This window comes from Dama dama, chromosome 15 (assembly GCF_033118175.1).
Source record: "Dama dama isolate Ldn47 chromosome 15, ASM3311817v1, whole genome shotgun sequence".
Classification (NCBI taxonomy): domain Eukaryota; kingdom Metazoa; phylum Chordata; class Mammalia; order Artiodactyla; family Cervidae; genus Dama; species Dama dama.
Genome location: NC_083695.1, coordinates 27,299,175 through 27,324,217, shown reverse-complemented (window position 1 = coordinate 27,324,217; position 25,043 = coordinate 27,299,175). Strand labels below are relative to the sequence as shown.

General features: G+C 38.1%; 1 protein-coding gene and 1 non-coding gene across 2 annotated transcripts in view; one reads left to right on the top strand and one right to left on the bottom strand.

The window, feature by feature from the left end:
* The window catches only part of CTNNA3 (catenin alpha 3), a 1,844,203-nt gene that overhangs the window by 75,849 nt on the left and 1,743,311 nt on the right, over positions 1-25,043 (top strand). Inside the window, exon 3 of the mRNA XM_061163003.1 lies at positions 15,577-15,680. Coding sequence (XP_061018986.1) covers positions 15,582-15,680 — 99 coding nt within the window. The 5' untranslated portion in view covers positions 15,577-15,581. The remainder of the gene's footprint in view (positions 1-15,576; positions 15,681-25,043) is intronic.
* LOC133070898 (small nucleolar RNA SNORA67) lies at positions 3,834-3,968 on the bottom strand. Its single transcript, XR_009696289.1, has one exon. It is a non-coding gene; the product is annotated as a small nucleolar RNA SNORA67 (small nucleolar RNA).

Sequence of the window (25,043 nt, the reverse complement as noted above, 5' to 3'; positions counted from 1 at the left end):
GCTAGGCTTCAGCAGTACCTGAACTGAGAACTTACAGGTGTACAAGCTGAGTTTCGAAGAGGCAGAGGAACCAGAGATCAAAATAACAACATGGAAAAAGCAAGGGAATTCCAGAAAAACATCTACTTCTGCTTCATCGACTATGCTAAAGTCTTTGTGCGGATCACAAACTGTGGAAAGTTCTTAAAGAGAGGGGAGTACCAGACCACCTTGCCTATCTCCTGAGAAACATATGTGTGGGTCAAGAAGCAACAGTTAGAACTGGGCATGAAAAAGCTGACTGGTTCCAAATTGGGAAAGGAATACATCAAGCCTGTATGTTGTCACCTGCTTATTTAACTAATATACAGAGTACATTATGTGAAATGCTGGACTGGTTAAATCACAAGCTGGAATCAAGATTTCCATGAGAAATATCAATAATCTCAGATATGCAGATGATACCACTCTAATGACAGAAAGTGAAGAGGAACTAAAAAGCCTCTTGATGAGGGTGAAAGAGGAGAGTGATAAAACTGGTTTGAAACTCAATATTAAAAAAGCTAAGATCATGGCATTTGGTTCCATCACTTCACAGCAAATAGAATGGGAAAAAGTGGAAGAAATGACAGATTTTATGTTTTTGGGCCCCAAAACCACTGCAGACAGTGACTACAGCCATGAAAATAGAACATGCTTGCTCCTTGGAAGGAAAGCTATGACAAACCTAGACAGTATACTAAAAAGCAGAGGCATCACTTTGCTGACAAAGGTCTGTATAGTCAAAGCTATAGTTTTTCTTGTAGTCATTTACAGATGTGAGAGTTGGACCATAAAGAAGACTGAGTGCTGAAGAACTGATGGCTTTCAAATTGTGGTGTTGGAGAAGACTCTTGAGAGTCCCTTGGACTGCAAGGAGATCACATCAGTCAATCCTAAAGGAAATCAACCCTGAATATTCATTGGAAGGTCTGTTGCTCAACTGAAGCTCCAATACTTTGGCCACCTGATATAAAGAGCCAACTCACTGGAAAAGACTCTAATTCTGGAAAAGATTGAAGGCAAACAGAGAAGGGGGCAATGGAGGATGAGATGATTAGATAGCATCAATAGACAAGAATTTGTGCAGATTCCAGGAGACAGTGGAGGGCAGAGGAGCCTGGTGTGCTGCAGTCCATGAGGTTGCAAAGAGTTGGACATGACTTAGCAACTGAAAAACAGCAACAAATAACTATTTCACCGAGTTCTTCCTCTGTTTCCTTTATTAATCCTTATTTATATGCATTTTTTGGGTTCTCTCCTCTTTTCTTTCTCTCTCTCGTTCTTTCTTTCATTTATTTGTAAGTTGGGATAATGACAAGTTTCCTTGAAGATACAGGTTTAATTTTTTGTTTTCCTGTCTTCCATCAGTTTTGATGGGAGGAAGTGACATAAACATGTCTCTGTTCTACCATATATTATAATAAATTCTAGGAGATGGTAGGATGATGATGATTCTTGTAGAGATATGCATAGGGTGCAGAGTAAAGCATTGCTTACTTCCTCTATGAGCGTGTATGCTCTTATGTGTGTGTGTGTTTATTAAGATGTAAAGGAGATTGTTTGAGCTGAGGTTGGGAAAATGAGCAAGCATTTACTGAGTGGATATTAGGAAGATTATTTCAGACCAAGAATACAGAATGAGTAGAAATTTAGGGCCATGAAAGAATATGGTCCATTTAGAGAACTTCAAGTTCTTTAGCGTGGATGGAGTACAGGGAGGCAGTGGGTCAAAGAAAAAGAAAAAGCTGGAGAGATAGGGAAGACCAAATTGCCTCGAGTCTTTCAGTAGAGCCTAAAGGGCTGTATATTGGCTATGGTTTTTCTAGTAGTCGTGTATGGATGTGAGAGTTGGACTATAAAGAAAGCTGAGCACCGAAGAATTGATGCTTTTGAACTGTGTTGTTGGAGAAGACTCTTGAGAGTCCCTTGGACTGCAAGGAGATCCAACCAGTCCATCCTAAAGGAGATCAGTCCTGGGTGTTCATTAGAAGGACTGATGTTGAAGCTGAAACTCCAATACTTTGGCCACCTGATACAAAGAACTGACTCATTGGAAAAGGCCCTGATGCTGGGAAAGATTGGGGGCAGTAGGAGAAGGGGACAACAGAGGATGAGGTGGTTGGATGGCATCACCGACTCAATGGACATGAGTTTGGATGGACTCCAGGAGTTGGTGATGGACAGGGAGGCCTGGCGTGCTGCGGTTCATGGGGTCGCAAAGAGTCGGACATGACTGAGTGACTGAACTGAATTGAACTGAACTGAAACTCTGTTGTGTTCAGAAGAAGAATGTGTGACAGTTGACAGTTTTAATCAGGGGATTAGTGTAATGTTATCTTATTTTATATTGAAGAGATCACTTTGGGAATAGTTTGGAGGGTGAATTGGAGGTTGTGAAAAACTAGAAGGGAGATCAGTTAGGGTATCATTGGAAAGTCTAAGTAAGCCTAACCATGGTTTGAACTAAGGAAATACCAATACAAATAGAGAAGAAATGGCCAATATAAGAAGAGTTAAGGGAATAGAAGTTATGTAATTTTTCCGCTAATCTGATGTGAAGAGAGAGGCAAAGTGAAAGAAAATATTTGGAGATGACCTTCAAATTACTGGGTTGAATGCAAGTTCCCATTATGTGATGATGTAATTAATCCAGATCAGAACTGAAGATGGTGGTAACAGTTTTGAGGACAAGATCATGGAATTCAGTTTTGAGGTGCCTGTGAGACAGCTCAGTGGTTAGTGGATTAGGGGCTCTAAAGCTTAGGTGAGAGGTCTGGACTGTTGAATCAGAGGTTCTAAGTTGAATTGAAACTCCAGGATGATATTGTTCTGAAAGAACAATGTAATGTGAGCAATGAATAGGATGTAAGGGGTGGAACCTGCGGTAAGACCTGTAGTTAACAGGAGTTAGCAGATAAGGAGGGCTTCCCAGGTGACACTCCTGCCAATGCAGGAGATGTAAGACACAGGTTCGATCCCTGGGTCAGGAAGATTACCTGGAGGAGGGCATGACTACCCACTCCAGTATTCTTGCCTGGAGAATCCCATGGACAGAAGAACCTGGCGGGCTACGGTCTATGGGGTCACACGGAGCCAGGCATGACTGAAGCGACTTAGAATGCACACACACACATGTAGATAAGGAAGAGCTAGCAAAAGACACTGGGGAGGAATGGTCAGAAGGAATTCAGAGGAGGAAGTCTTTTATTTACTATAGAAAAAAATACTATGTGGGATTAGAAGTAGTTAAATATGGCTAACAGGTATATAGTCAGAGTTCTTGGAGAAAATTTTAAAAAGTCATGGTAAAATGGTGGGCTTGGATGGTTAGACTGACAATTCTGGCACAGGCTTTCCTTTTTTTTTGCCTCGAAAAGTGACATTTGTTCCAAGAGTCAAAGATTAAAAAAAGAAAAATGGCAAGATGTCCATCCCTTGGTTCTCTTCCCTTCCCTTCTGCTGCTCCGTGGCCCGCTCCAAGGTTTGATCCCTGGCTGGTGCTAGGTAGCACAACTCCCCTCATGTGAGGTCAGCAACATTAAGGGGCATTTTCTCAGTGGAGGTGCTGTAGAAGGGCTCAGTGTCTCAAAGAGTCCTCTTGTCTTCTTCTCTCACCATATTAATAGCCATAATGTTATGGCCGAAATATCCACCATGAGGAATTCTGTGGATGTAGTTTTTTCTATTGGTGGGGAAGTCATAGTTGATGACTAAGGAAACTTGCTGTACATCGATGCCTCTGGCCTATGTCAAGAAAGAAAGGAGCTTCAGTGTGTGAATGAGAAAGCACAAGGCTATCCAGAATTAAGCATACATGTTCACAGGCAAAGGAAAGCAAAGGAAATAAACATCCCCTTCCCTCAGAAACCCGAGGTTTGCCAGATTTTATTCCAAGTTGCTACTTTCCTAAAGAGGGGCACTAGTAGGAAGAGGGAATAACCTTGGATCAGACTTTTTTTTTTTAAATTAATTTTTATTGGAGTATAGTTGCTTTACCACTATATATGTGTTAGTTTCTGCCATATATAGCAAACTGAATCAACTATACATATACATATGTCTCCCCCCCCCCCCGCCCTTTTTAAAAATTTCTTTCCCATTTAGGTCACCACAGAGCTGAGTTCCCTGTGCTATACAGTAGGCTATCATTAGTTACCTAATATTTTACACACAGTAGTATATATATGTCAATCCTGTTCTCACACCATTCCACCCCTCTTCCCACCTTAGTATCCATGCGTCCATTCTCTATGTCAATGTCTGTATTTCTGCTTTACAAATAAGTTCATCTGTATCATTTTCTAGATTCTACATATAAGAAATATTATATATTTGTTTTTCTCTATCTGACTTTCTTCACTCTGTATGACAGTCTCTAGGTCTATCCAAGTCTCTGCAAAGTGCACAATTTTGTTACTTTTTATGGCTCAGTAACATTCCATTGTATATGTACCACATCTTCATATCCATTCCTCTGTTGTTGAACATTTGGGTTACTTCCATGTCCTGGCTATTGCAAATAGTGGCACAGACTTTTATTTATTTATTTATTTTTTATTTATTTATTTGTTTATTTTTTATTAGTTGGAGGCTAATTACTTCACAACATTTCAGTGGGTTTTGTCATACATTGATATGAATCAGCCATAGAGTTACACATATTCCCCATCCCGATCCCCCCTCCCACCTCCCTCTCCACCCGATTCCTCTGGGTCTTCCCAGTGCACCAGGCCCGAGCACTTGTCTCATGCATCCCACCTGGGCTGGTGATCTGTTTCACCATAGATAATATACATGCTGTTCTTTCAAAACATCCCACCCTCACCTTCTCCCACAGAGTTCAAAAGTCTGTTCTGTACTTTTGTGTCTCTTTTTCTGTTTTGCATATAGGGTTATCGTTACCATCTTTCTAAATTCCATATATATGTGTTAGTATGCTGTAATGTTCTTTATCTTTCTGGCTTACTTCACTCTGTATAATGGGCTCCAGTTTCATCCATCTCATTAGGACTGATTCAAATGAATTCTTTTTAACGGCTGAGTAATATTCCATGGTGTATATGTACCACAGCTTCCTTATCCATTCATCTGCTGATGGGCATCTAGGTTGCTTCCATGTCCTGGCTATTATAAACAGTGCTGCGATGAACATTAAAACTTCTTTTAAGAGAGTATGTAAGAATGGAAATCCTGGAAGTAGAGAAGAAAGCTGGAATTCTCAAAACAGTTGCAAATCACTGTTTTTTGCAAATATATTAATAGATTTATGGAAAAATGAATGTAGTGTTTTCAGACTTTGGTTTTGTTTTATCTATTTTGATAAGCAGGGTCTTATTTATTTGTGAGTAATCAGAAAATGAAGAAATGGGACTTTTTTTGGCTTCAAATTGAGGTTGATATGAATTCTGCTTTTTTCTTTTTTTTGCGATTCTCTTTTTTGTTCTCTGCTTTTCAAAAATACCAGACCTTAGGAGACTTCACATACATTTGAGCTGTCTTATAATATTATGGAGTAGAACTGACCCATAGGCCCACTGGACTTGCAGCAACTAAAGCTACTGTCACTTTCAAGGTGTATATGAAGGGCATGTTACTTCTGCCCTGGTTGTTTAAACTTGATGCTTATAGTGCAAGTTATTCTTGTCCTGGGTGAATCAGTGAAAGCTCCTCTGAGGTTTCACATACTAGATTATTTTCTTCTTAGATTTCAATTGGACCGGTTTAGACCTTTTGACTTTCTAAATAACAGGCAGGTAAACTTCAAGCTGGGCTTATATGAGATAGGATCTCACTTCTGGTATAATTTTATACGAAATGTCCTTAAGTTGAAAGGCATTGCTACACAGAATAACCATGGGCATTTTTGTCCTTTCTTCCTACCTGCAATTTTGAAAATGTGTGCCATTGTGAAAAAAGAATGAGCTTTTAGTGTGAACTGTCATTTTGTAAAATAACTTAAAATGTGTGCTATCAGTAGAGGGGTAATTAGGTCATCTTATAAAATTCTTATATATAGTCTTACTTTTCAGTTAAATGGGAAATTGAATTACAACCTTTTTCTTTATTTTGGAGGGCCATTAGACTAGCCAGCCATTCATAACAAGAAGGACATAAGACCTAAATATAAATAGAATCTGATGTTTTCCGTTGTTTTATTTCATATTAATTAAGTCAGTCATTTGGATTTTTTGTTTTTTATCTTTTTTTGCAGCTCTCATTAAGGTTGTATGTGGGGAAACAAGTTTTATTTTGGTTACTATGAATAGAAGAAACAAATGTTTGAATTGAATTGAATTTGTATTTTCTCGTAAAGAATCCATAAAACATAATATTGGGGGGGAGGAGCTCAATTTGATTATTTTTCAAAAAACACCAGCAAGATTACTATCCAAAGGTTGTTAGAAAGAACTTCAAATGCTTCCAAGAAGCCTTTGAAAGTTTTAATTATAACCTGCTAAAGATATTTACATTTTATTATAAAATGTGATTTTGTTTTTTTGCTATATTGAAATCCAGAATTCTTAAAAGTTAAGGAAATAAAAAATTCAGAGTCTTAGGGATCCAGACATGTAGTACATTTAATAGTCGTAGCCCTACCACGTTGTTGGAATATATACATTCTATTGTATTTCCTTTGCTCTGTTTTATTCTTAAAACAAAAGAAAACAAAAATCCTAAAAACATCAACCAACCAACCAAACAATTGTAGCCCTATCTCTGGAACGTACCTCTTATGTCTCACTCTAGAATTGATTTCAAGGGGCTCAAGACTCTTTATGAGGCTGTTTTGCCTTAGGACTTTTTTAGAGTATGTAGGCATGCTGCATTTCTAATTAATGCACATGTAGGCAATATGCCTTAGATTTTGAAGTCAAGAGATCCAATGAAATGAGTCACCAGAGGGAAGCTTTGTGTTAAGCCCTTTCATTATGGGAACAAAGAGCGAAAGCATTTTTGAATAATAATTACAGGCTCTATAGATGAACGAGGTATGTTTAACCTAAAAGTAGACAAGTAGATTCTACTTTGCTACTGAAAAGGGGATAATAATATCAACTAATATTTGTTGAGCTCTTAATAGGTGTCTGAGGCATGGGCTAAGTTATGACTTCTATATGGATTTTTAATTTTAATCTTCAAGATCATTTTGAAGAAGGTATTCTTCATTTCAGTTCAGTTCAGTCGCTCAGTCATGTCCGACTCTTTGTTACCCCATGAATGGCAGCACGCCAGGCCTCCCTGTCCATTACCAACTCCCGGAGTTTACTCAAACTCATGTCCATCGAGTCGGTGATGCCCTCCCAACCATCTCATCCTCTGTCGTCCCCTTCTCCTCCTGCCCTCAGTCTTCCCCAGCATCAGGGTCTTTTCAAATGAGTCAGCTCTTTGTATCAGGTGTCCAAAGTACTAGAGTTTCAGCTTCAGCATCAGTTCTTCCAATGAACACCCAGGACTGATCTCCTTTAGGATGGACTGGTTGGATCTCCTTGCAGTCCAAGGGACTCTCAAGAGTCTTCTCCAACACCACAGTTCAAAAGCATCAATTCTTTGGTGCTCAGCTTTCTTTATAGTCCAACTCTCACATCCATACATGACCACTGGAAAAATCATAGCCCTGAATAGATGGACCTTTGTTGACAAAGTAATGTCTCTGCTTTTTAATATGCTATCTAGGTTGGTCATAACTTTCCTTCCAAGGAGTAAGCGTCTTTTAATTTCATGGCTACAATCACCATCTGCAGTGATTTTGGAGCCCAGAAAAATAAAGTCATCCACTGTTTCCACTGTTTCCCCATCTATTTGCCATGAAGTGATGGGGCCGGATGCCATGATCTTAGTTTTCTGAATGTTGAGCTTTAAGTCAACTTTTTCACTCTCCTCTTTCACTTTCATCAAGAGGCTTTTTAGTTCTTCTTCACTTTCTGCCATAAGGGTGATGTCATCTACATATCTGAGGTTATTGATATTTCTCCCCGAAATCTTGATTCCAGCTTGTGCTTGCTCCAGCGTTTCTCATGATGTACTCTGCATATAAGTTAAATAAGCAGGGTGACAATATACAGCCTTGACGTACGCTTTTTATGAAAAAGCTGATGTTTAGCAAGGTTCACTAACTTGCCTAAAGTCACCAGTGAGCAGAGCCTAGATTCTCACCCAGACCAGCTTCAAAGCCAGTCCTCTTAATTACTGGGTGAGGAAATATAGGAGATGGTTATGAAATGTAGGAGAATTTAAGGATCCTTTCGCAGACAGTGGGAGTGGAGAAGCTGCATGGTTCTCACACTGGCTGCTGCACTGTTGCCCTTGCTGAGGGGCTGAGTGGGGCTGAAATCTTGTCCTCCGTCTGTTGGACAAACTGGGGGCCTTCCTGCTAACACCTACAGGGCTTTTTCTAATTGGTCTGCCTGAAAGACTCAGATTTTACTAGTTCACTCAAAGCAAATCTTAATTCTCTAAACCTCTGAGTACTGCTGCCTATATTTCCATTCATTCACAATAAGCCTTTGACTCCAACCTGTCTCTTTCTGGTCCACATCCTCCTTGGTTGTCTCATTTCATCTGCCTTTATGTTGTCAGCTCTGAAATCTGTATTTTGATCCCAGACTTCTCTCCCAAACTCTACTTTCATATATCTAACTGCCTACTCACTAATAACATCTTTACTTGGATGTCTATTATATATCTTAAATTTGTATGTATCTCAACTCATGTCCCAAACTGGGCTCTTCATCTTTCTGTTCCTCCTGCAGCCTCCCTACCTCAGTTAATGGCAATACCATCCTTCCAGTTGTGACAGACAAAAAACTTAAAGATATCTAGAGTTCTTTTTATCCTCTGTTCAGTCTGTCTGGAATTCCTATTGGTTCACAGTTGTCCACAATCTGACCACTTCTGTTCACTTCTGCTGCCACCAGTCAGGTTTAGGCCATTATTCTCTCTCACTGGAGTCACTACCAGAAGTTTCCCAATAGTGTCCCTAATTTGGCTCTTGCCCTCAATACTTCATTTTATTCACCAGAGTGATCCTTTCAAAATATAGAACAAATTATGTTTCTCTAGTGTTCAAACCCCTGCACTGTGTCTCGTGGTTTGATATGATCTGCAGTCCCCCCTGCACCCCCTTAACTAACTCCAGTACAATTCTGACCTTCTCTTTTATTATACTTTTTGTAGTTCACTCCAACCCACTTACACTGGCCTCCTGGCTCATCTGCAAACATGACAATACTCTCCTGTCATTAGGTTTTTTCTCCAGTTCTTCCATTTCTGCAGTTTTTCACCATTCTCTGCCTAGAATGCTCTTCTCTCAGACCTCTGCTTGGCTAATTTCCTAGCCTCTTGAAGTCTTTGCTCAACTGTACTCTTCTCATTGAGGTTAATATTGATCTTATTTAATATTGCAGTCTGCTCCCAACTCTCTTATCACTTACTCCGTTTTTACTTTTTCTTTTTTGCTAGCATGTCTTTTTCTAAGGTACTAAATGATGTCACTGTTATTAGGTTTATTGTTTATGCTCTCTCCTTTCCCATGACTAGCACAAAGTAGAAACAATAAATATAAGTTGATAGTGAATAAATGAATGGTGTGCTATAGTCTAGGGGTACCTCTGATCTCAAATCACTTAAGTCTTATAACTGACCAAAAGGCAAGGTAGAAGAGCTTACACTGATTATTGATCTTAAACAAATACATGCAAAGTATTTGTAAAATGTAAGAAGAACATTTGAAAAGAGAGAAATTCAATTATTAGACAATTGCTTGATTTTATTGACTCTGACAAACCTAAGATCCTTTTGTTCACCAAATGAGTAAAAGATGTGTGTGTTTCTTTCTTGACAGGACAAACAATCCAGTAGATGATTGCATTGGAAGCACGGAAATGGGGGTTTGGGGTGGGGATGGAGGTGCACTTGGAAAATAGCTATGTATAGACATTATAGTGGAAATTTTAAAAATTATAGTTGTCCCCTTTCCATTTGGTTTCACTCTAGCTAAGACTTAATCATACAAAATCAACTGTGATAATATTATGCAGTAAGTCCCCCATGCCCCATTTTCCTTTTCTTTACTTAAACCTGTTTATTATAATTTAGATGATTTTTTGGTCAATTAACATTTGGTTCCACTCCTTCACATTACTCCTAACCACATTCAGCTAACCCTTCTATGGGATGCCGATGGGGGAGAGTGAAGCCTACTTTTGTTATGTACTCAATATAAATTTTTAATGATAATTAAAATAAATGTTCTCTTTTTTCCCCACTTTTATTTATTTATTTATTTTTTTTCATTTATTTTTATTTGTTGGAGGCTAATTACTTTACAATATTGTAGTGGGTTTTGTCATACATTGACATGAATTAGCCATGGATTTACATGTATTCCCCATCCCGATCCCCCCTCCCACCTCCCTCTCCACCCGATTCCTCTGGGTCTTCCCAGTGCACCAGGCCCGAGCATTTGTCTCATGCATCCAGCCTGGGCTGGTGATCTGTTTCAAAAGCCACAGTCATCAAGACAGTATGGTACTGGCACAAAGACAGAAATATAGATCAACGGAACAGAATAGAAAGCCCAGAGATAAATCCATGAACCTATGGACACCTTATCTTCGACAAAGGAGGCAAGAATATACAATGGGAAAAAGACAACCTCTTTAACAAGTGGTGCTGGGAAAACTGGTCAACCACTTGTAAAAGAATGAAACTAGAACACTTTCTAACACCATACACAAAAATAAACTCAAAATGGATTAAAGATCTAAATGTAACACCAGAAGCTATAAAACACCTAGAGGAGAAGATAGGCAAAACACTCTCTGACATAAATCACAGCAGGATCCTCTATGAAGCCACCTCCCACAATATTGGAAATAAAAGCAAAAATAAACAAATGGGACCTAAATGTTCTCTTTCATGAAACTATCTCAGTACTTGGAAATCCTTAATTAGTTGCTCACCCTTTCTTCTGATATTTTGGAAGTACAGTGTCAGCTAATATAAACATTTGAGGTGATCGTGGGATTTTTTTTGTTGTTTAGTCACTAAGTCATGTCCAATTCTTTTGTGACCCCATGGACTGTAGCCTGCCTAGCTCCTCTGTCCATGGGATTTCCCAGGCAAGAATACTGGAGTGGGTTGTTACTTCCTTCACCAGGGGATCTTCCTGATCCAGGGATCAAATCCACATCTCTTGCATTGGCAGGCAGATTCTTTACCACTGAAGATGGTGGGGATTGTGACCTACTAAAAGTATTTCCCTTTTCTATTTCACTAAATGAGATCCCGAATGGATCTCATGAAGCCCAAAGATACTTTTGGTAGAAGAATTGTTGACACCATCAAAGCGCTTTAAACTTGAAGGAAAGAAATCTATTCTCAGATAAAGCCATCGAAGTCATGTGAATGTGTACACACACGTATGTATGTGTATGTGTGTTAATGTTATGACAATAATTAGGGCATAGAAAGAACCATGTTAATAGAGATGATGCATAATGATTATCTAGAGAAAATCACATGAGAGAGGGTCAATAATAAATAAGTAATAATAAACAGGCACATGGAAAAGCAGTTTAAGTAATCTTCATAGATATCAATAAATTATGAATTTTTTGTGTGTTTTTGAGTATTTAAATTGTTTATTTTCTCATGAATGTAATGCTGAATGTTCACAGAAATAATTTTAATAAGAGGAGTAAAGAAATATATGCAGCGAATAACTCTTGCATGGAAACAAGTAAACTTAAGGAAAAAATAATAACAGAGCATTTGAATGAGGGGGAAACAGAGAGGAAAAGAGAAATAATTTTGTTGCCGAAGCTTGAAAGTCTTTTCCTAAACGTGAAAGAACTGATGACTTTTTACCGTACCTCTGTGTTAACTGCATGTTTTAGAAGATTGAGGATAGAATGAAAGAGCTGACTAAATCTGACTAAAAGGGAAGAACTTGGTGATATGGAGTGCTAGAAAGTTTGGGTAGTTCTATCCTTAACATTTGTAGCGAGCAGAATGAAAATATACATGGAGGCCTGCATATCATACTTACATATGTGAAAGCTACAAATCAAGCTAACAAGTTGCTAAAATAGGTTTTATCCTCTTATCTTTCTACCTTGAGAAATATACCTTCAAACTGACCTGAAAGATATAGATCTGGATTTAGAATTCTGGTATTCCTTGACGTTTCCTGTTAGAATGAGGTGATAGACAGGGAGCTCACCCTTGCCCCTGATGGTCAGCTTCCTTTCCTTTCTACTTCTGGCTCTACCTTGTACTTGAGAGGCCTTGGGTACATGCAAATGGACAACTTGCATGTCTGAGCTCCATAATACTCATCAGTAAACAGCTGCCTCTTGGCTGCCTCTCAGGTATAGGGGTGGGCATGTTGTCATTTGCACTTAGAAGTTTGGGTTGCAGAAAGAGGCTGGCATAGGCATTGGAAGCGGACTTGGACTAAGTAGAGAGTTGGGGGTACTGAGTGTGTCAGAAAGGGTATATATGAGCTCTGGGAGGACACATCACCTTGGTCTCATGGACTCTTCTGAAGCATAATAGAATGTGTATCCCTCATGGCCTCTCAGAGTTAACTTCACTTAAAAGTGAAATACTTGTTAAACTGAATGAGTTTTAAATTGCTATAAGCTCAATTTAAAGCAGGGAATAAAGTGGAGTAAAGAAAAGTTAGGCATATGGGCAAAGGCAATCTGGGGAGAAAGGAAGTATCAACATGATACTTTGCTCTGCCTTACAGACTATCCCTGGAGACATCAATTACTGCTGTCAAGAGATTTGTTTTCCTCCCTTAAATTCTGAAAGTTGGGGTTTAATCTAGTCTGCTTGTTTCTAAACCTGAACCTTTCCCACTTTATAAAACTATCTGTAGTGGTTAGAAGTTAAAAAGTTTCAGATTTCAACTCAACATGAGGAAGAACTTTATAAAAGTAATCACTCGCATCTAATGGTATAGTGAGCATCTCATTTCCCAGTACATTGTTGAAATGAAGGATGCTGTAGGCGGTGTCCTTGAATTATTTCGGAGGTACTTTCTAACTCTTAAAATTTTGTGAATTATAAAATGCAAATGCCTTAGGTTATAATACCCATACCCTAGCAGGATTTTTGTTTTGGATTCACATTGCATTATGGCTACAAAAGGTTGGTAAAATCTCGTCAGACTTTGACCTTGCTTTGACTTCATCTGCAAAATTCTGCAGTTTGATGCCTATTATTGCCTTGATCTCCAAACAGTTTCCTCAGTTAACTAGAAAATGTTTTGATAATATATACAAAGTGATTAGTATGTACAGTGTTAGTATTTTTAATAGTATACTCAATTTTGGAGATGTAATTGTACTTAAATGCTTTCTTAAATTATTAGATTTGTCATAATGGTTTCATTTGAAATTTTCAGTATAATTATCTTTGTTTTTAATAAGATATATGAAAGAATTATAAATATTAATTATGAGTATGTTTGATTATAAGCTTATTTGAAATCATAATTTTGACTATATGTACAAAATTCTCTGTTGAGTTACTGGAGACAGTCTTTGGCAGATTCTTATTTTTCTCAAGAATACTTCACATATCCATTTATTTTTTTAATTTTTTTTTATTTTTTTATTTATTTTTATTATTATTATTATTTTTTTTCCAGTGGGTTTTGTCATACATTGATATGAATCAGCCATGGATATAGTGAGAGAGTCATGGAATGAATGTAGTCATGTGGCATATATTTGGAGAGTCATAAGGTTTCTAGGCTCTATAGTATTTGCCTCTATTTAACAAATTATTATCTAAGAATTAAATTACATCAAGAAAAGAGCCAATAAGCAAGATTCTTTTTTGTACAGGGTGGTTTTGTTTGTGCATCTCTCTGTCTGCACATGTATCAGGCATATAGTGTAGGCTTAGTGAAGCACTGATCTTTTCAGTTACATGTACATGAAGAGATCATGATTATCTTTGGATATATACACTAAAACATTTATGGATCCAGGGGAAGGATTTGAGACAGCGTGAGAGGCTGAAGGGCAGAGAGATGCTGATTTTGTGGAACTAAAACAGTGGGAGCTGAGAAAAGTAGGAGGAGAAGAGGGGTAGACTCTCAGGGCAAGGAGTTGGAGGGAATATGGGCCCTACCCTATGATTCTGACTTCCCTTAGGGGTTGGAGGCAGAGGTATAGAAAAAAGAACACTGTTCTTTCCTAGAATCCCTGAGATTGAGAGGAGTGTTGAAAGGATTGATTCTGGGATAAAACATGATTTCATGAAAATGTGTCATTCTTTCTTTCACTCATTTATCTATCTATCCATAGTCCATTCATAAAACCAGAACCAACCTTGGTTTTACAAATGGACTTTGTAAGAAAATAAGAAACTTGGAAGAAAGTTTGGAAGAAACTTTGAAAGAAAATATGTAACAACTAAATGGAAAGATTTGTGCATTGATAGTAACACACACTTCTATAGACTATAATAGTTTATAGGCTAATAATAGGCCAAGTTATATATAGGACAGATGTGTTTCTTACTGTTATCCTGTGAACCTCCAGTAAATACTTTCTGGGTGATTATTGACTGTGAATAAGTTAATATAGATTTGTGGGCTTAGAAATTTGGGTAATAGTCTTCATGGCTGATGTGTTACTTTGAATATGTTATGAAATTCTATACATGGTCACTTGCTATATATGTATTCTTATTAAAAAATCTCACTGGACTGACATTTAAGGTTTATATTAAGATCTGAAAGAATGGTTTGTAATGTTTTTCTTATTTTGTCTTGCCCAAATATGAAGATTTGCCTTTCTTTTTATAATAACTATGCCAATTTATGTTAGTTTCTTTTCTGTGAAGGAAAGTCAATTGCCCAAAACTTTCTTCTCCAAATCAAAACCCGAGAGAGAGAGAGAGAGAGAGAGAGAGAGAGAGACAGAAAGTCGCTTAGTCATGTCTGACTCTTTGTGACCCCATGGGCTGTAGCCTACCAGGCTCCTACGTCCATGGGATTTTCCAGGCAAGAATACTGGAGTGGGTTGCCATTTCCTTCTCCAAAACCCTCAAATGATTCCCCAAATAGAGAGATGTATCATGTCTTCCAAAGTCCTACCTGATTCCTCATCTGAATGATCATTAACAACAGACAACATATGGGCTCTGGCTGCGTTAATGCTTATGATTTCATGGAAGTCAAAGCATGTGTTTGCTGCAAGATATCTCTCACTAACTCAGCCATTCATTTTTCACTTAAGACTCCTGATCAAATGCAAACTCGCCTTGGCTGGGTTATAATTTTAGTCATGAACAAACCAGCATAAATTAATTTGTTAGAGGACCCAAGCCCAGAAACATGACCTGAGAAAACAGTCAGGGAATATCTTGTTTCTCTGTTGGTGGACTTGGCACCTTTGTCCTTTGAGGGCTACAGCTGATAGCAGGAGGAGGTGCTTGAATACTAATTGCACATATGCTATGATTTTCATTAGTGCTTTCCTCTAGAAAGTATTTTTTCTTTATTAGTAAATGTCTTTTTGTTTTTGTGCACAGGAAGCATGTCAGCTGAAACACCAATCACACTGAGTATCAATCCTCAGGATCTGCGGGTCCAGACATTCACTGTAGAGAAGCTACTGGAGCCTCTCATAATCCAGGTATTGATAATATGGAAATTACAATGAATAATAGTAACTGCAAAAGTACTAAGAAACATAGGAAAAATAAATAATGGAAAGATTTGATTTTTATAGAATGAATATGTTATCCAAAATTGTCCTTTAAAATATTTTAAAATGTACCAAAGTATCTATTTAGTAATAATAATGAACACATTCTGAAAGTTCCTCTGCAGGTTCTCTTTAAAAATCAAAAAAGTAATAATATGCGTATGCAGTTTTGAAAGTACCTTTATGCAAATTATCTTGTTCAATTGTCATGAAACTGAGTGAGGCAGGCAGCATGGTTAAAACCATTCTTATTATACAGAAGCAGAAACAGCTAGAAACAGCCTAGAGAATTTCAATGACTTGCCTCAGAGCACATGGTGGCTCATCTGTCAAATAGGAAATTATTTTAAAAATACCAAAATGTATGAGAAAAGCAGATATTTAAGTTATTCTATGATAAAATCTTTCATAAAGTGAATAATTCCTTGGTAATAGGCATAATGATTCTCTGACTTTATTATGTAAGCCCAGGTTTTATTTATTGGCTTTTCTTAGAGCAGCGCTTGGAGAAACTTACACTATAGTATAGATTTAGATTTTTTGTTTTTAACCCCAAATTTGTGAGAAAACTCCTCTTTAGGCTTACCTTCCATCATACCCCCTAAGACAGATTGTCCCTTTTTCTAAGGCCTTGAAGTACTCTAGGGTTTCTTAAGTGAGAAATGATACTGACCTTACCTCTGATAATTTAAACACTTTCTGTTTGTCTTCTTTGTGAGATGGATGGTGGGGAGGAGAGTAGCTCTAAGAATAAGCTTTGTACATATTTTTACTTAGCATATCTCCTACTGGAAAGACAATTTAAAACATGTGCCTCACTGATGATAGCTTAATCATGAACTTTGGCAGTCTATAAGACACTGATATCTTGTATGAAATTGATATTAGATGACTCTGAAACTTCACTGAAGTCCCTGTCTTTGCAACCCACAGAATGGTCTCATGTTAAAAAGAGAATTTTTGTACAACAAAATTATTTGCCCAAGCTCTTGATTTTCATTATAATGGGATTTTCCTTACAAAAAACCAGTATATTTCAAAGTCAGCGTCATTAATTTGGATTTGATGAACAACCTTCTTGTCACTTTGATCATGTATTACCTATCAATACAATAAAAATTCCATTAAATTAAAGATTTTTTACTAGAATAGCATCATACTAAATATCTCATCACATTCTTTTTTTTCAAAGTGTTTAATTTGAAATAGTTACATTGTTTATTTTAAGCATGTAATGTAGTCTCTGATTATAGTGGAAAACATTCCAAAAGAAGTTAGTGATCTTTAAGTTCATAATGCCAGCAGATAAAGTTATCATTTAGTAATCCCATTAAAAAAGTCTCACATTTCATCATTATTTATCTTCATGTTATATTCCTTTGCTTTCAAGGTTCCACAGAAATTACTTACCATCTCTGTATATAACTCAAAGTCAAAATTACATTTTAATTTTTGGAGTAATTGGTCATAGATACTATTATGTCACTCTGACTTCTAAATTCATTGATTCATAAATCTTTATTCTGCTCTTTTTATAGTTACCAATCTTTCCGACTAAACTTGATTTATCTTTAATCTATTTTTTTTCTTTTGGGCACAGGTAAATCACTAGGTCATTTTGCAGGGATATTCAGGCTGGGATATATTTCAGTCATTCACTTTCATTTTCTATGTGTGATAACTTACACAGTTGCATCCTTCTGTAATAAATTCCTCCAATGGATCAGAAATAATTTTTTTCTCAGCAATTACATTTTTATGATTGCAACTGTAGGCATCTGTACTTTATCACTTTCAAGATCCAAGTTTGACAATGCAGTGCAGAAAGTCTATTTATGCAGAATTACGATGAAAAGAATTTATATTTCTGTGTTGTTTACTCTCTGAAGGAGATATAAACTGCTAAAGCATGCTACAGTTGTTACATAATGGACCTGTCTATAATCTTATTTGCCACAAAACATAATTTGGTATGTGTCAGATTCATGTAGAATGTGAGCTAAAGAGTTAATTTAAAACCCCTTAAGATAGGAACAATAACAAGCTCCTCATAATGTTATCTCCAATGAAGACAGAAGATCTTTTGAGGGGGTAAAGGTTCAAATAAATTTTCTGACATAAATATATTTCATGTTTTCAAGTGGTAAATATAGAGTTAGATCAACAGTAATAAACATTATTACTCTGTCTCTTACCTCTATCTCTTGTAGGACCTCTTAGCCTTTTCGCGGTTTCCACTTTGATAGTGTTTCACATCTATTTCTGGGAGTCCCTTAGGGATGGCTTTTATATACTCTATAATATGCATTGGGTCAAGTTTAAGAATATCTGCTTAATTTTTTATCAGTCAGCATAAGCTAGGTTATGCTGTGATAAAGCAACCTCCAAATCTCTTGAGGCTTCAGTTCAGTTCAGTTCAGTCGCTCAGTCGTGTCCTACTCTTTGTGACCCCATGAACCGCAGCACGCCAGGCTTCCCTGTCCATCAACAACTCCCGGAGCCTACCCAAACTCATGTCCATTGAGTCAGTGATGCCATCCAACCATCTCGTCCTCTGTCGTCCCCTTCTCCTCCCGCCCTCAATCTTTCCCAGCAGTAGGGTCTTTTCAAATGAGTCAGCTCTTTGCATCAGGTGGCCACAATATTGCAGTTTCAGCTTCAACATCAGTCCTTCCAATGAACACCCAGGACTGATCTCCTTTAGGATGGACTGGTTGGATCTCCTTGCAGTCCAAGGGACTCTCAAGAGTCTTCTTCAACACCACAGTTCAAAAGCATCAATTCTTTGGTGCTCAGCTTTCTTTATAGTCCAACTCTCACATCCATACATGACCACTGGAAAAACCATAGCCTTGACTAGATGGACCTTTGTTGGCAAAGTAATGTCTCTGCTTTTTAATATGCTGTCTAGGTTGGTCATAACTTTCCTTCCAAGGAGTAAGCGTCTTCTAATTTCATGGCTGCAATCACCATCCACAGTGATTTTGGCTTAACAAAGGTTCATTTCCTGCTCAAACTACATGTTTAAAGTGAGTTGGCTGGGAGGTCCCTGCTAAATTCAGGCACTCAGGGACCCAGGTTAATGTATATTCCATCTCAATATTTATTTCCACTATGGTCACCACAGGAAAAGGGAACACTATGAATCATGCAAAGGCTCCTAAGTTGTCCACCTGGATGTGACATATGTCAGTTCCACTCACATTGCTTTTGTCAAAGCAAGTCATGTGGTCAATGGGGATGATAGATGTGTGATCTTGTTCTGTGCCCAGGAGGATGGGAATATTTGTGAACAACCCTGAAAACCATTATCTTTCCATTGCTTCCTTTTCAGGGGTTCTTTTTTTGTTAAGTCTCCATCTGATTTGTCACCTTTCCACTCTGATCACATCTGACCTTATCAGGGTGGGCAACTGACTTATTGACAATTAGAGGTTGACAAGAAGCCTGTGAGGCAGTCTGGCATGAGAGCTCTGCCTCTCGGGTGTGATGGTAAATTGGTCCTATTGCCATCCTCTCCTTTGGGAATTGACTTTGGGTGTAGTTAAGCAGTTACCTAGCATTACACAGTTATATCATGTGCAAAACCAAGCAATACACAGAAAGAAGTAGAGATATAGAGGAGAGTTCTGTTGGAGCAATTTTCAAGTTTGGATCTACAAACTCATGCTGTTGAGGGACAATAAGGTTTCCTAGTTACCATGGTTTTAAGGGATCCTTCCAATTTCCAAACCACAAACTAGTCGCAAAATAATACTCTAGCCTCTGTGGGCCCTCACAGTTTCCAGTTTCCTTGAGCATCGACCATATAGCCCTGATGCTTGTCTTACTATGTCATCTGATTCCCTGGCCTCCTACCTCTTCATCAGTGGCTGAAACTTCAGAAGAAGTTCCATTAGTAGCAGTAATCAAGGGTTCTTGTAATGGCCCTCACTTACTTTTTATAGAATGAAGATTTTCCTGTAAAGCTTCTCTTCTGCTCTTCCCTTCATCTCCAGTTTTTGAAGTTTCTGATGTTTGACTCATCAACTCTCCCAAACTAGTCTATCTGCCATGTTTTTCCACTTTGCCTGGTTTCATCTAGTTGATATGTAGAAGGTAACTGCCAAAGATGCCCATTTTTAAGACTGGAGATGGACATGCCAAGGTCCCAATGCCTCTAAATTTTCAAAGTAGCAGAATGACAAGGGGCTTTTTCAGAAGAGGAGAGAATACCTTTCTTCCAAACTGTGCTTCACTCTGTTACATATGCCCCAATGAATTATTTGTACCTAGAATCACATGAAATTCCTATGAGAACAGCCCCTTTCAGCTTTTCCCCTAATTTCTTTCTTCTCCTTGTCTTAAGTGTCTGGATGACAAACTTAATTCTTCTTCTAAGCACCATGTTTTTCTTTCCTCTTTGACTCCTATGGAGGACTTCTCTGATATACCCCACTCCAGATGTTGATGCCCAAAGTGTTTATTTCCGTTTTTCTAAGAGAGATTTGACTGACTTCCAGGTAGCAGGGAGAAAACCTGCTTTGGCTTCTTAGCTTCCTAGAATATAATTTCCTTTGTTTCTTTCAGAAAAGTTTTCATTTGTTTGTGGTTGTTTTCTATCATTTTAGGGGTCATTTTGAAGAGCATGATGCCTTTTACTTATATTTCTTTGCTTTTATCTCCAAGCTTCTTTTTTTTGCATCCTTGCTGATTATCCTATCAAATGAATTCATGTCAAAATTAATCTTGAAGGTTCTAAGAAAATCTCAGACAGGGCTGAGCACATATAGTCTTTTTGTAGATTACTTTAAAAGCAAATATTGGAGTCTTGACTATAATCTTAACAAGGAACCTTGAAAGTTAGTAAATTAAATATCTTTCAAGTACTTATATGTACAAAGCATAGTAAGTATAAAGATGTTATTTGTATGATGGGATGAAGAAATAAACTTAATTCTGCCTCTTTAATGTTTTTAAATTTTAAGATGATCAGTATAGTTGAGTTGTTTCTTATAAAGTGAATTCTTCAATTTCTGCATTCTCTTACTGCTGGAAAACTGCTCCCATGGGAAAGTTGTTAGGCTACAGTATTCCTTGAGGAACAAAATAGTTGAGAAAAAGGAAGCCACTTCTTAAAATAAGGATAAGAAAAACTAGTAGTTGATTAAAATAGCACAAGTCCATGGGAATGTGCACGGTGAACATGCAAAGGAAGCCCCCACCGTTAGAACCTTTTAGCTTTGAACTTAGCTGTGGGCCGATGTCTGTCTCTGAATATGCTTCACTTCCTCTCGGCTTGCTTCCTAGACCTTTTATTCTATCAGACTCTGATTTTTTAAAATACACCAATGTTGTTGCCTTGTTGTTCTGGGTTCTCTGACTACCTCTGATCCACTTCACTACTGTTAATATTTTTTCTTTCAATCTTTTTCTCCACAAATTCTGATTGATCTCACAGATATCCACTTCCAGTTTAGCTGTGAAATAAGATCTTTTTCTTATAAACTGGTTCTGTAGGCAACCAGGTGGTATAGACTGATAAGTCCAGGTCCACTTGCAGTTTTAGTGGAAATGGCTAGATTGTTGGGAGCAATTGTGGTTCAGCTGTCCATATACCCCCAGATGTGGACATTTGCACTGTTTATGGTATGATTCTGCCCTTCATAGAATCCGCTGGTCTATTTTAGAACACTCAGCTTGTCCCAGAAGATACTGCTGCAGCTTGACACCTCCATGTTGCTAGACCAGTGGTTGGCAAACTTCTTCTGTGCTTGGGTCCAGATAGTAGTTTCAGCTTTGATAACTGTGTGGTTAGGCCATTCATGATGGGTGTTCTCTGCTTTCTGTAGACTCTCCTTCTTGACCAGTCCTTGATTCACTCACATTAGAGCCAAACCTTTTAATTATAGGGCTTAATTTGTCCTTGTTAACTGAGAATCCCACCTGACATCATTCCCCCTGTAAACAGTGGCCTCTTTCTCCCCCTAGTATCAAAGACTGCTGCCATGTCCTGCCCACTGTCTGCTGTAAAGGGTGGGGTGTTTCTCCAGGAACTTTTGTGTAAGATCTCTCTGACCAATAAACCATTGATGTCTTTGTCGCTGTCTATTGACTTTTTCTTCAGTCTGGAGGATGGGTAACTACAAGGCTTGCAGGCCTGTGGCATGCAGCCCAACAACAGCCATAGATTCTCTGTTATAAATACTCTTCTGTTTTAGTTTTAGCCACAGACAATATATAAACAAGTGGATGTAACTGTGTTCCAATAAAATATTATTTGCAGAAACAGGTAAGTGGCAAGACTTGGCTGTTGGTACTTAATTTGCAGACCCCTGCTCTAGACTGACCATTTTCTCATGAAGATACTCTGCACTCACACTGGTTAAGGAAGGATAAGAAATGTGCAATATCACACACAGTTGAGAGCCCTTGTGAGATAAATTACGATGGAGTGGTTTGTGGCTAAGCCCTGTGAGAGACACAAAAGCCTCATTGGGGCAAGAGTACTAACTAGGCAATTCAGAAAATTCCTCTTAGTGTTGGGATCCTGTTAGCCTAGTGGTTTTTAACCCTGACTGCACATTAAATTCACCTGGGGTAGCTTATAAACCTCCCAGCAGTCAGGCCACATGGGAAACTAATTAAATCAGAATCTTTGGGAATAGGACCAGGTAGTAATTTTAAAAGCTCCAAGGTGATTACAGTGTGAAAATTGCTGGCCTGGCAATTACATCAGCCAGTGGTGAGCATGGTTCTGCTTCCTGGAGCAAAGCTTGCCCCAGAATGGTGCCTCTTCTTTGCCTTTCTAATGGGGTTGGGTAGTGTCCGTTTTGAACAAATTTATAAGGAATTCCTGGAGCTCCTTTATCAGCTCTGTTTGTGATATGCTTAGTTCTCCTAGATCCCGGTGGGGCTATTAGTAGCAGCTCTAGGAAAATTACTGCAGCTGAGAGGTGGGATCCATGTTCTGCAGCTATCTTTTATCCAGCAAGCCACTGTTATGGATCTACGCGTGGATTAGATTATAGTGTTATGGTATTAGATTATGGTGTTATAAATTTATGTATGGATTAGATTATGGTGGACTCTAGGATTCTGAGTATCCAAGGCATGTTTTGTTTGCCAGCATTAGGTGGAGGAAGTGCAAATGAGGGAAGAGATTCATAATGCACAAGTCTGAAATTACAGTGTGGTATTACACCACACAAAGTTTACCTTTACGATTACCTGTAACCAGTTATTCTCAACCTTAGCTGCCAAAGGGCATCACTTGGGGAACTTATAAACATCCTGATAGCCCCAGCCTACAGTTAAGGCCAATCAAATCAGAATATCTGGAGTAGGATCCCATTAACAATATTTTTGAAAGCCTCCCAGGTGATTCTATTGTACAGTCACTAAAGTAGACCTTGCTGCTGCCAGAGTGTTGTCCGTGGACTGCCAGTATCAGGCTTATTTTGAAACTCTTATAAAATGCAGAACCCTGTCCTAGATCCACTGAATCAAATATGTACACACTACTATATTTAAAATGGATAACCAATAAAGACCTATTGTATAGCACTTGGAATTCTGCTCAATGTTATGTGCCAGCCTGGATGGGAAGTGGGTTTGGGGGAGAATGGATACATGCATATATATGGCTGAGTCTCTTTGCTGTTCACCTAAAACTACCACAACATCATTAATCAGCTATGCCCCATACAAGATGTTTTTGGTGTTAAAAAATATAAAAAGAAAAACCATAGACTACAAAAAGAAAAGGTATATTAAATCACCAACTAGAAATATATTCTTTGTTCTACTATTTTATATATATATATATATATATATATATATATATATATATATATATGGTATAATAAGATCCCATGTTATTTGTATCACTTTAAAGTTTGAGAAGCTAGTGTAGGAGACTGTATATTTCAAATTTAAATAGCAACCTGTGTAGCCAGAGTTGAAAACCACTGCCCTATAGCTACCTGATGGTGTGTACGTGGTGAAGTCACCAGGAGAGTTCTAACTTGCTCTGCAGTTGAGTCTTTGAAGGGGATTCCTTAGTGATGGTCTTGTGTGACCAGTGCATTTCTTCTTAAGAGTTACCTTTCCCACACTTTGACTTAGACTTAGCCACCCTCACTCCCTTCTCTCTCCAAGCCTGAGGTTAGTCTCATGTCAAGTGATAATGTTCTACCAAGAAATTGGCTTTTGGACACTAGGAAGCATGGCCTGAGAAATGAGATTTTCAAGAGCTAGTGCTTCTCCTTTAGGATGTTTGGAACCATGACACAGTTTGTCTCGGCATGTATATATATATATATGTATATATATGTGTGTGTGTGTGTATGTATACATACATATAATCTCTGGGAAAGTTGCTTAACTTTGTTATAACCAAGTTCGTATATACAGGTGACCTTTGGACAATGCAGGGGTTAGGAGTACCTACCTTCTGTGCAATTGAAAATCTGCATATAACTTACAGCTGGTTCTCTGCATCCAAGATTCCTAGGTATTCATGGTTCCGCAGCTGTGGATTCAGCCAGCCTCAGATGTAGTATTTACTACTGAAATAAATCCACATTTGAGTGGACACTTATAGTTCAAACCCATATTGTTTAAGGGTCAACTATATATATATATATATATATATATATATATTCACAGTACTGAATGCTCTGTAAATTAAGGCTTAACAAATGTGGTTTGTGATTTTCATGAGTTTTTTCTTTTAGGAAACAATTTGCATTCTCAACCCTGGCTTGCAAGATACTGCAGTTCTTCAGTTTAGACACATTTTTTCTACATTCTCCCCCTCATATTTTTAACATTTCTGAAAGTAGAACGCATCATAGAATGGATATGAACATTTTAATGTAGTTTTCCTTTTTGATACTTGTCAGTCAGTCAGTACGTTTAGTTGCTCAGTCATGTCCGACTCTTTGTGACCCCATGAATCGCAGCACGCCAGGCCTCCCTGTCCATCACCAACTCCTGGAGTCTACTCAAACTCATGTCCATCGAGTCGGTGATGCCATCCAGCCATCTCATCCTCTGTCATCCCCTTCTCCTCCTGCCCCCAATCCCTCCCAGCATCAGGGTCTTTTCCAATGAGTCAACTCTTCGCATGAGGTGGCCAAAGTATTGGAGTTTCAGCTTCAGCATCAGTCCTTCTAATGAACACCCAAGACTCATCTCCTTTAGGATGGACTGGTTGGACCTCCTTGCAGTCCAAGGGACTCTCAAGATTTTTCTCCAACACCACAGTTCAAAAGCATCAATTTTTCGGCACTCAGCTTTCTTCACAGT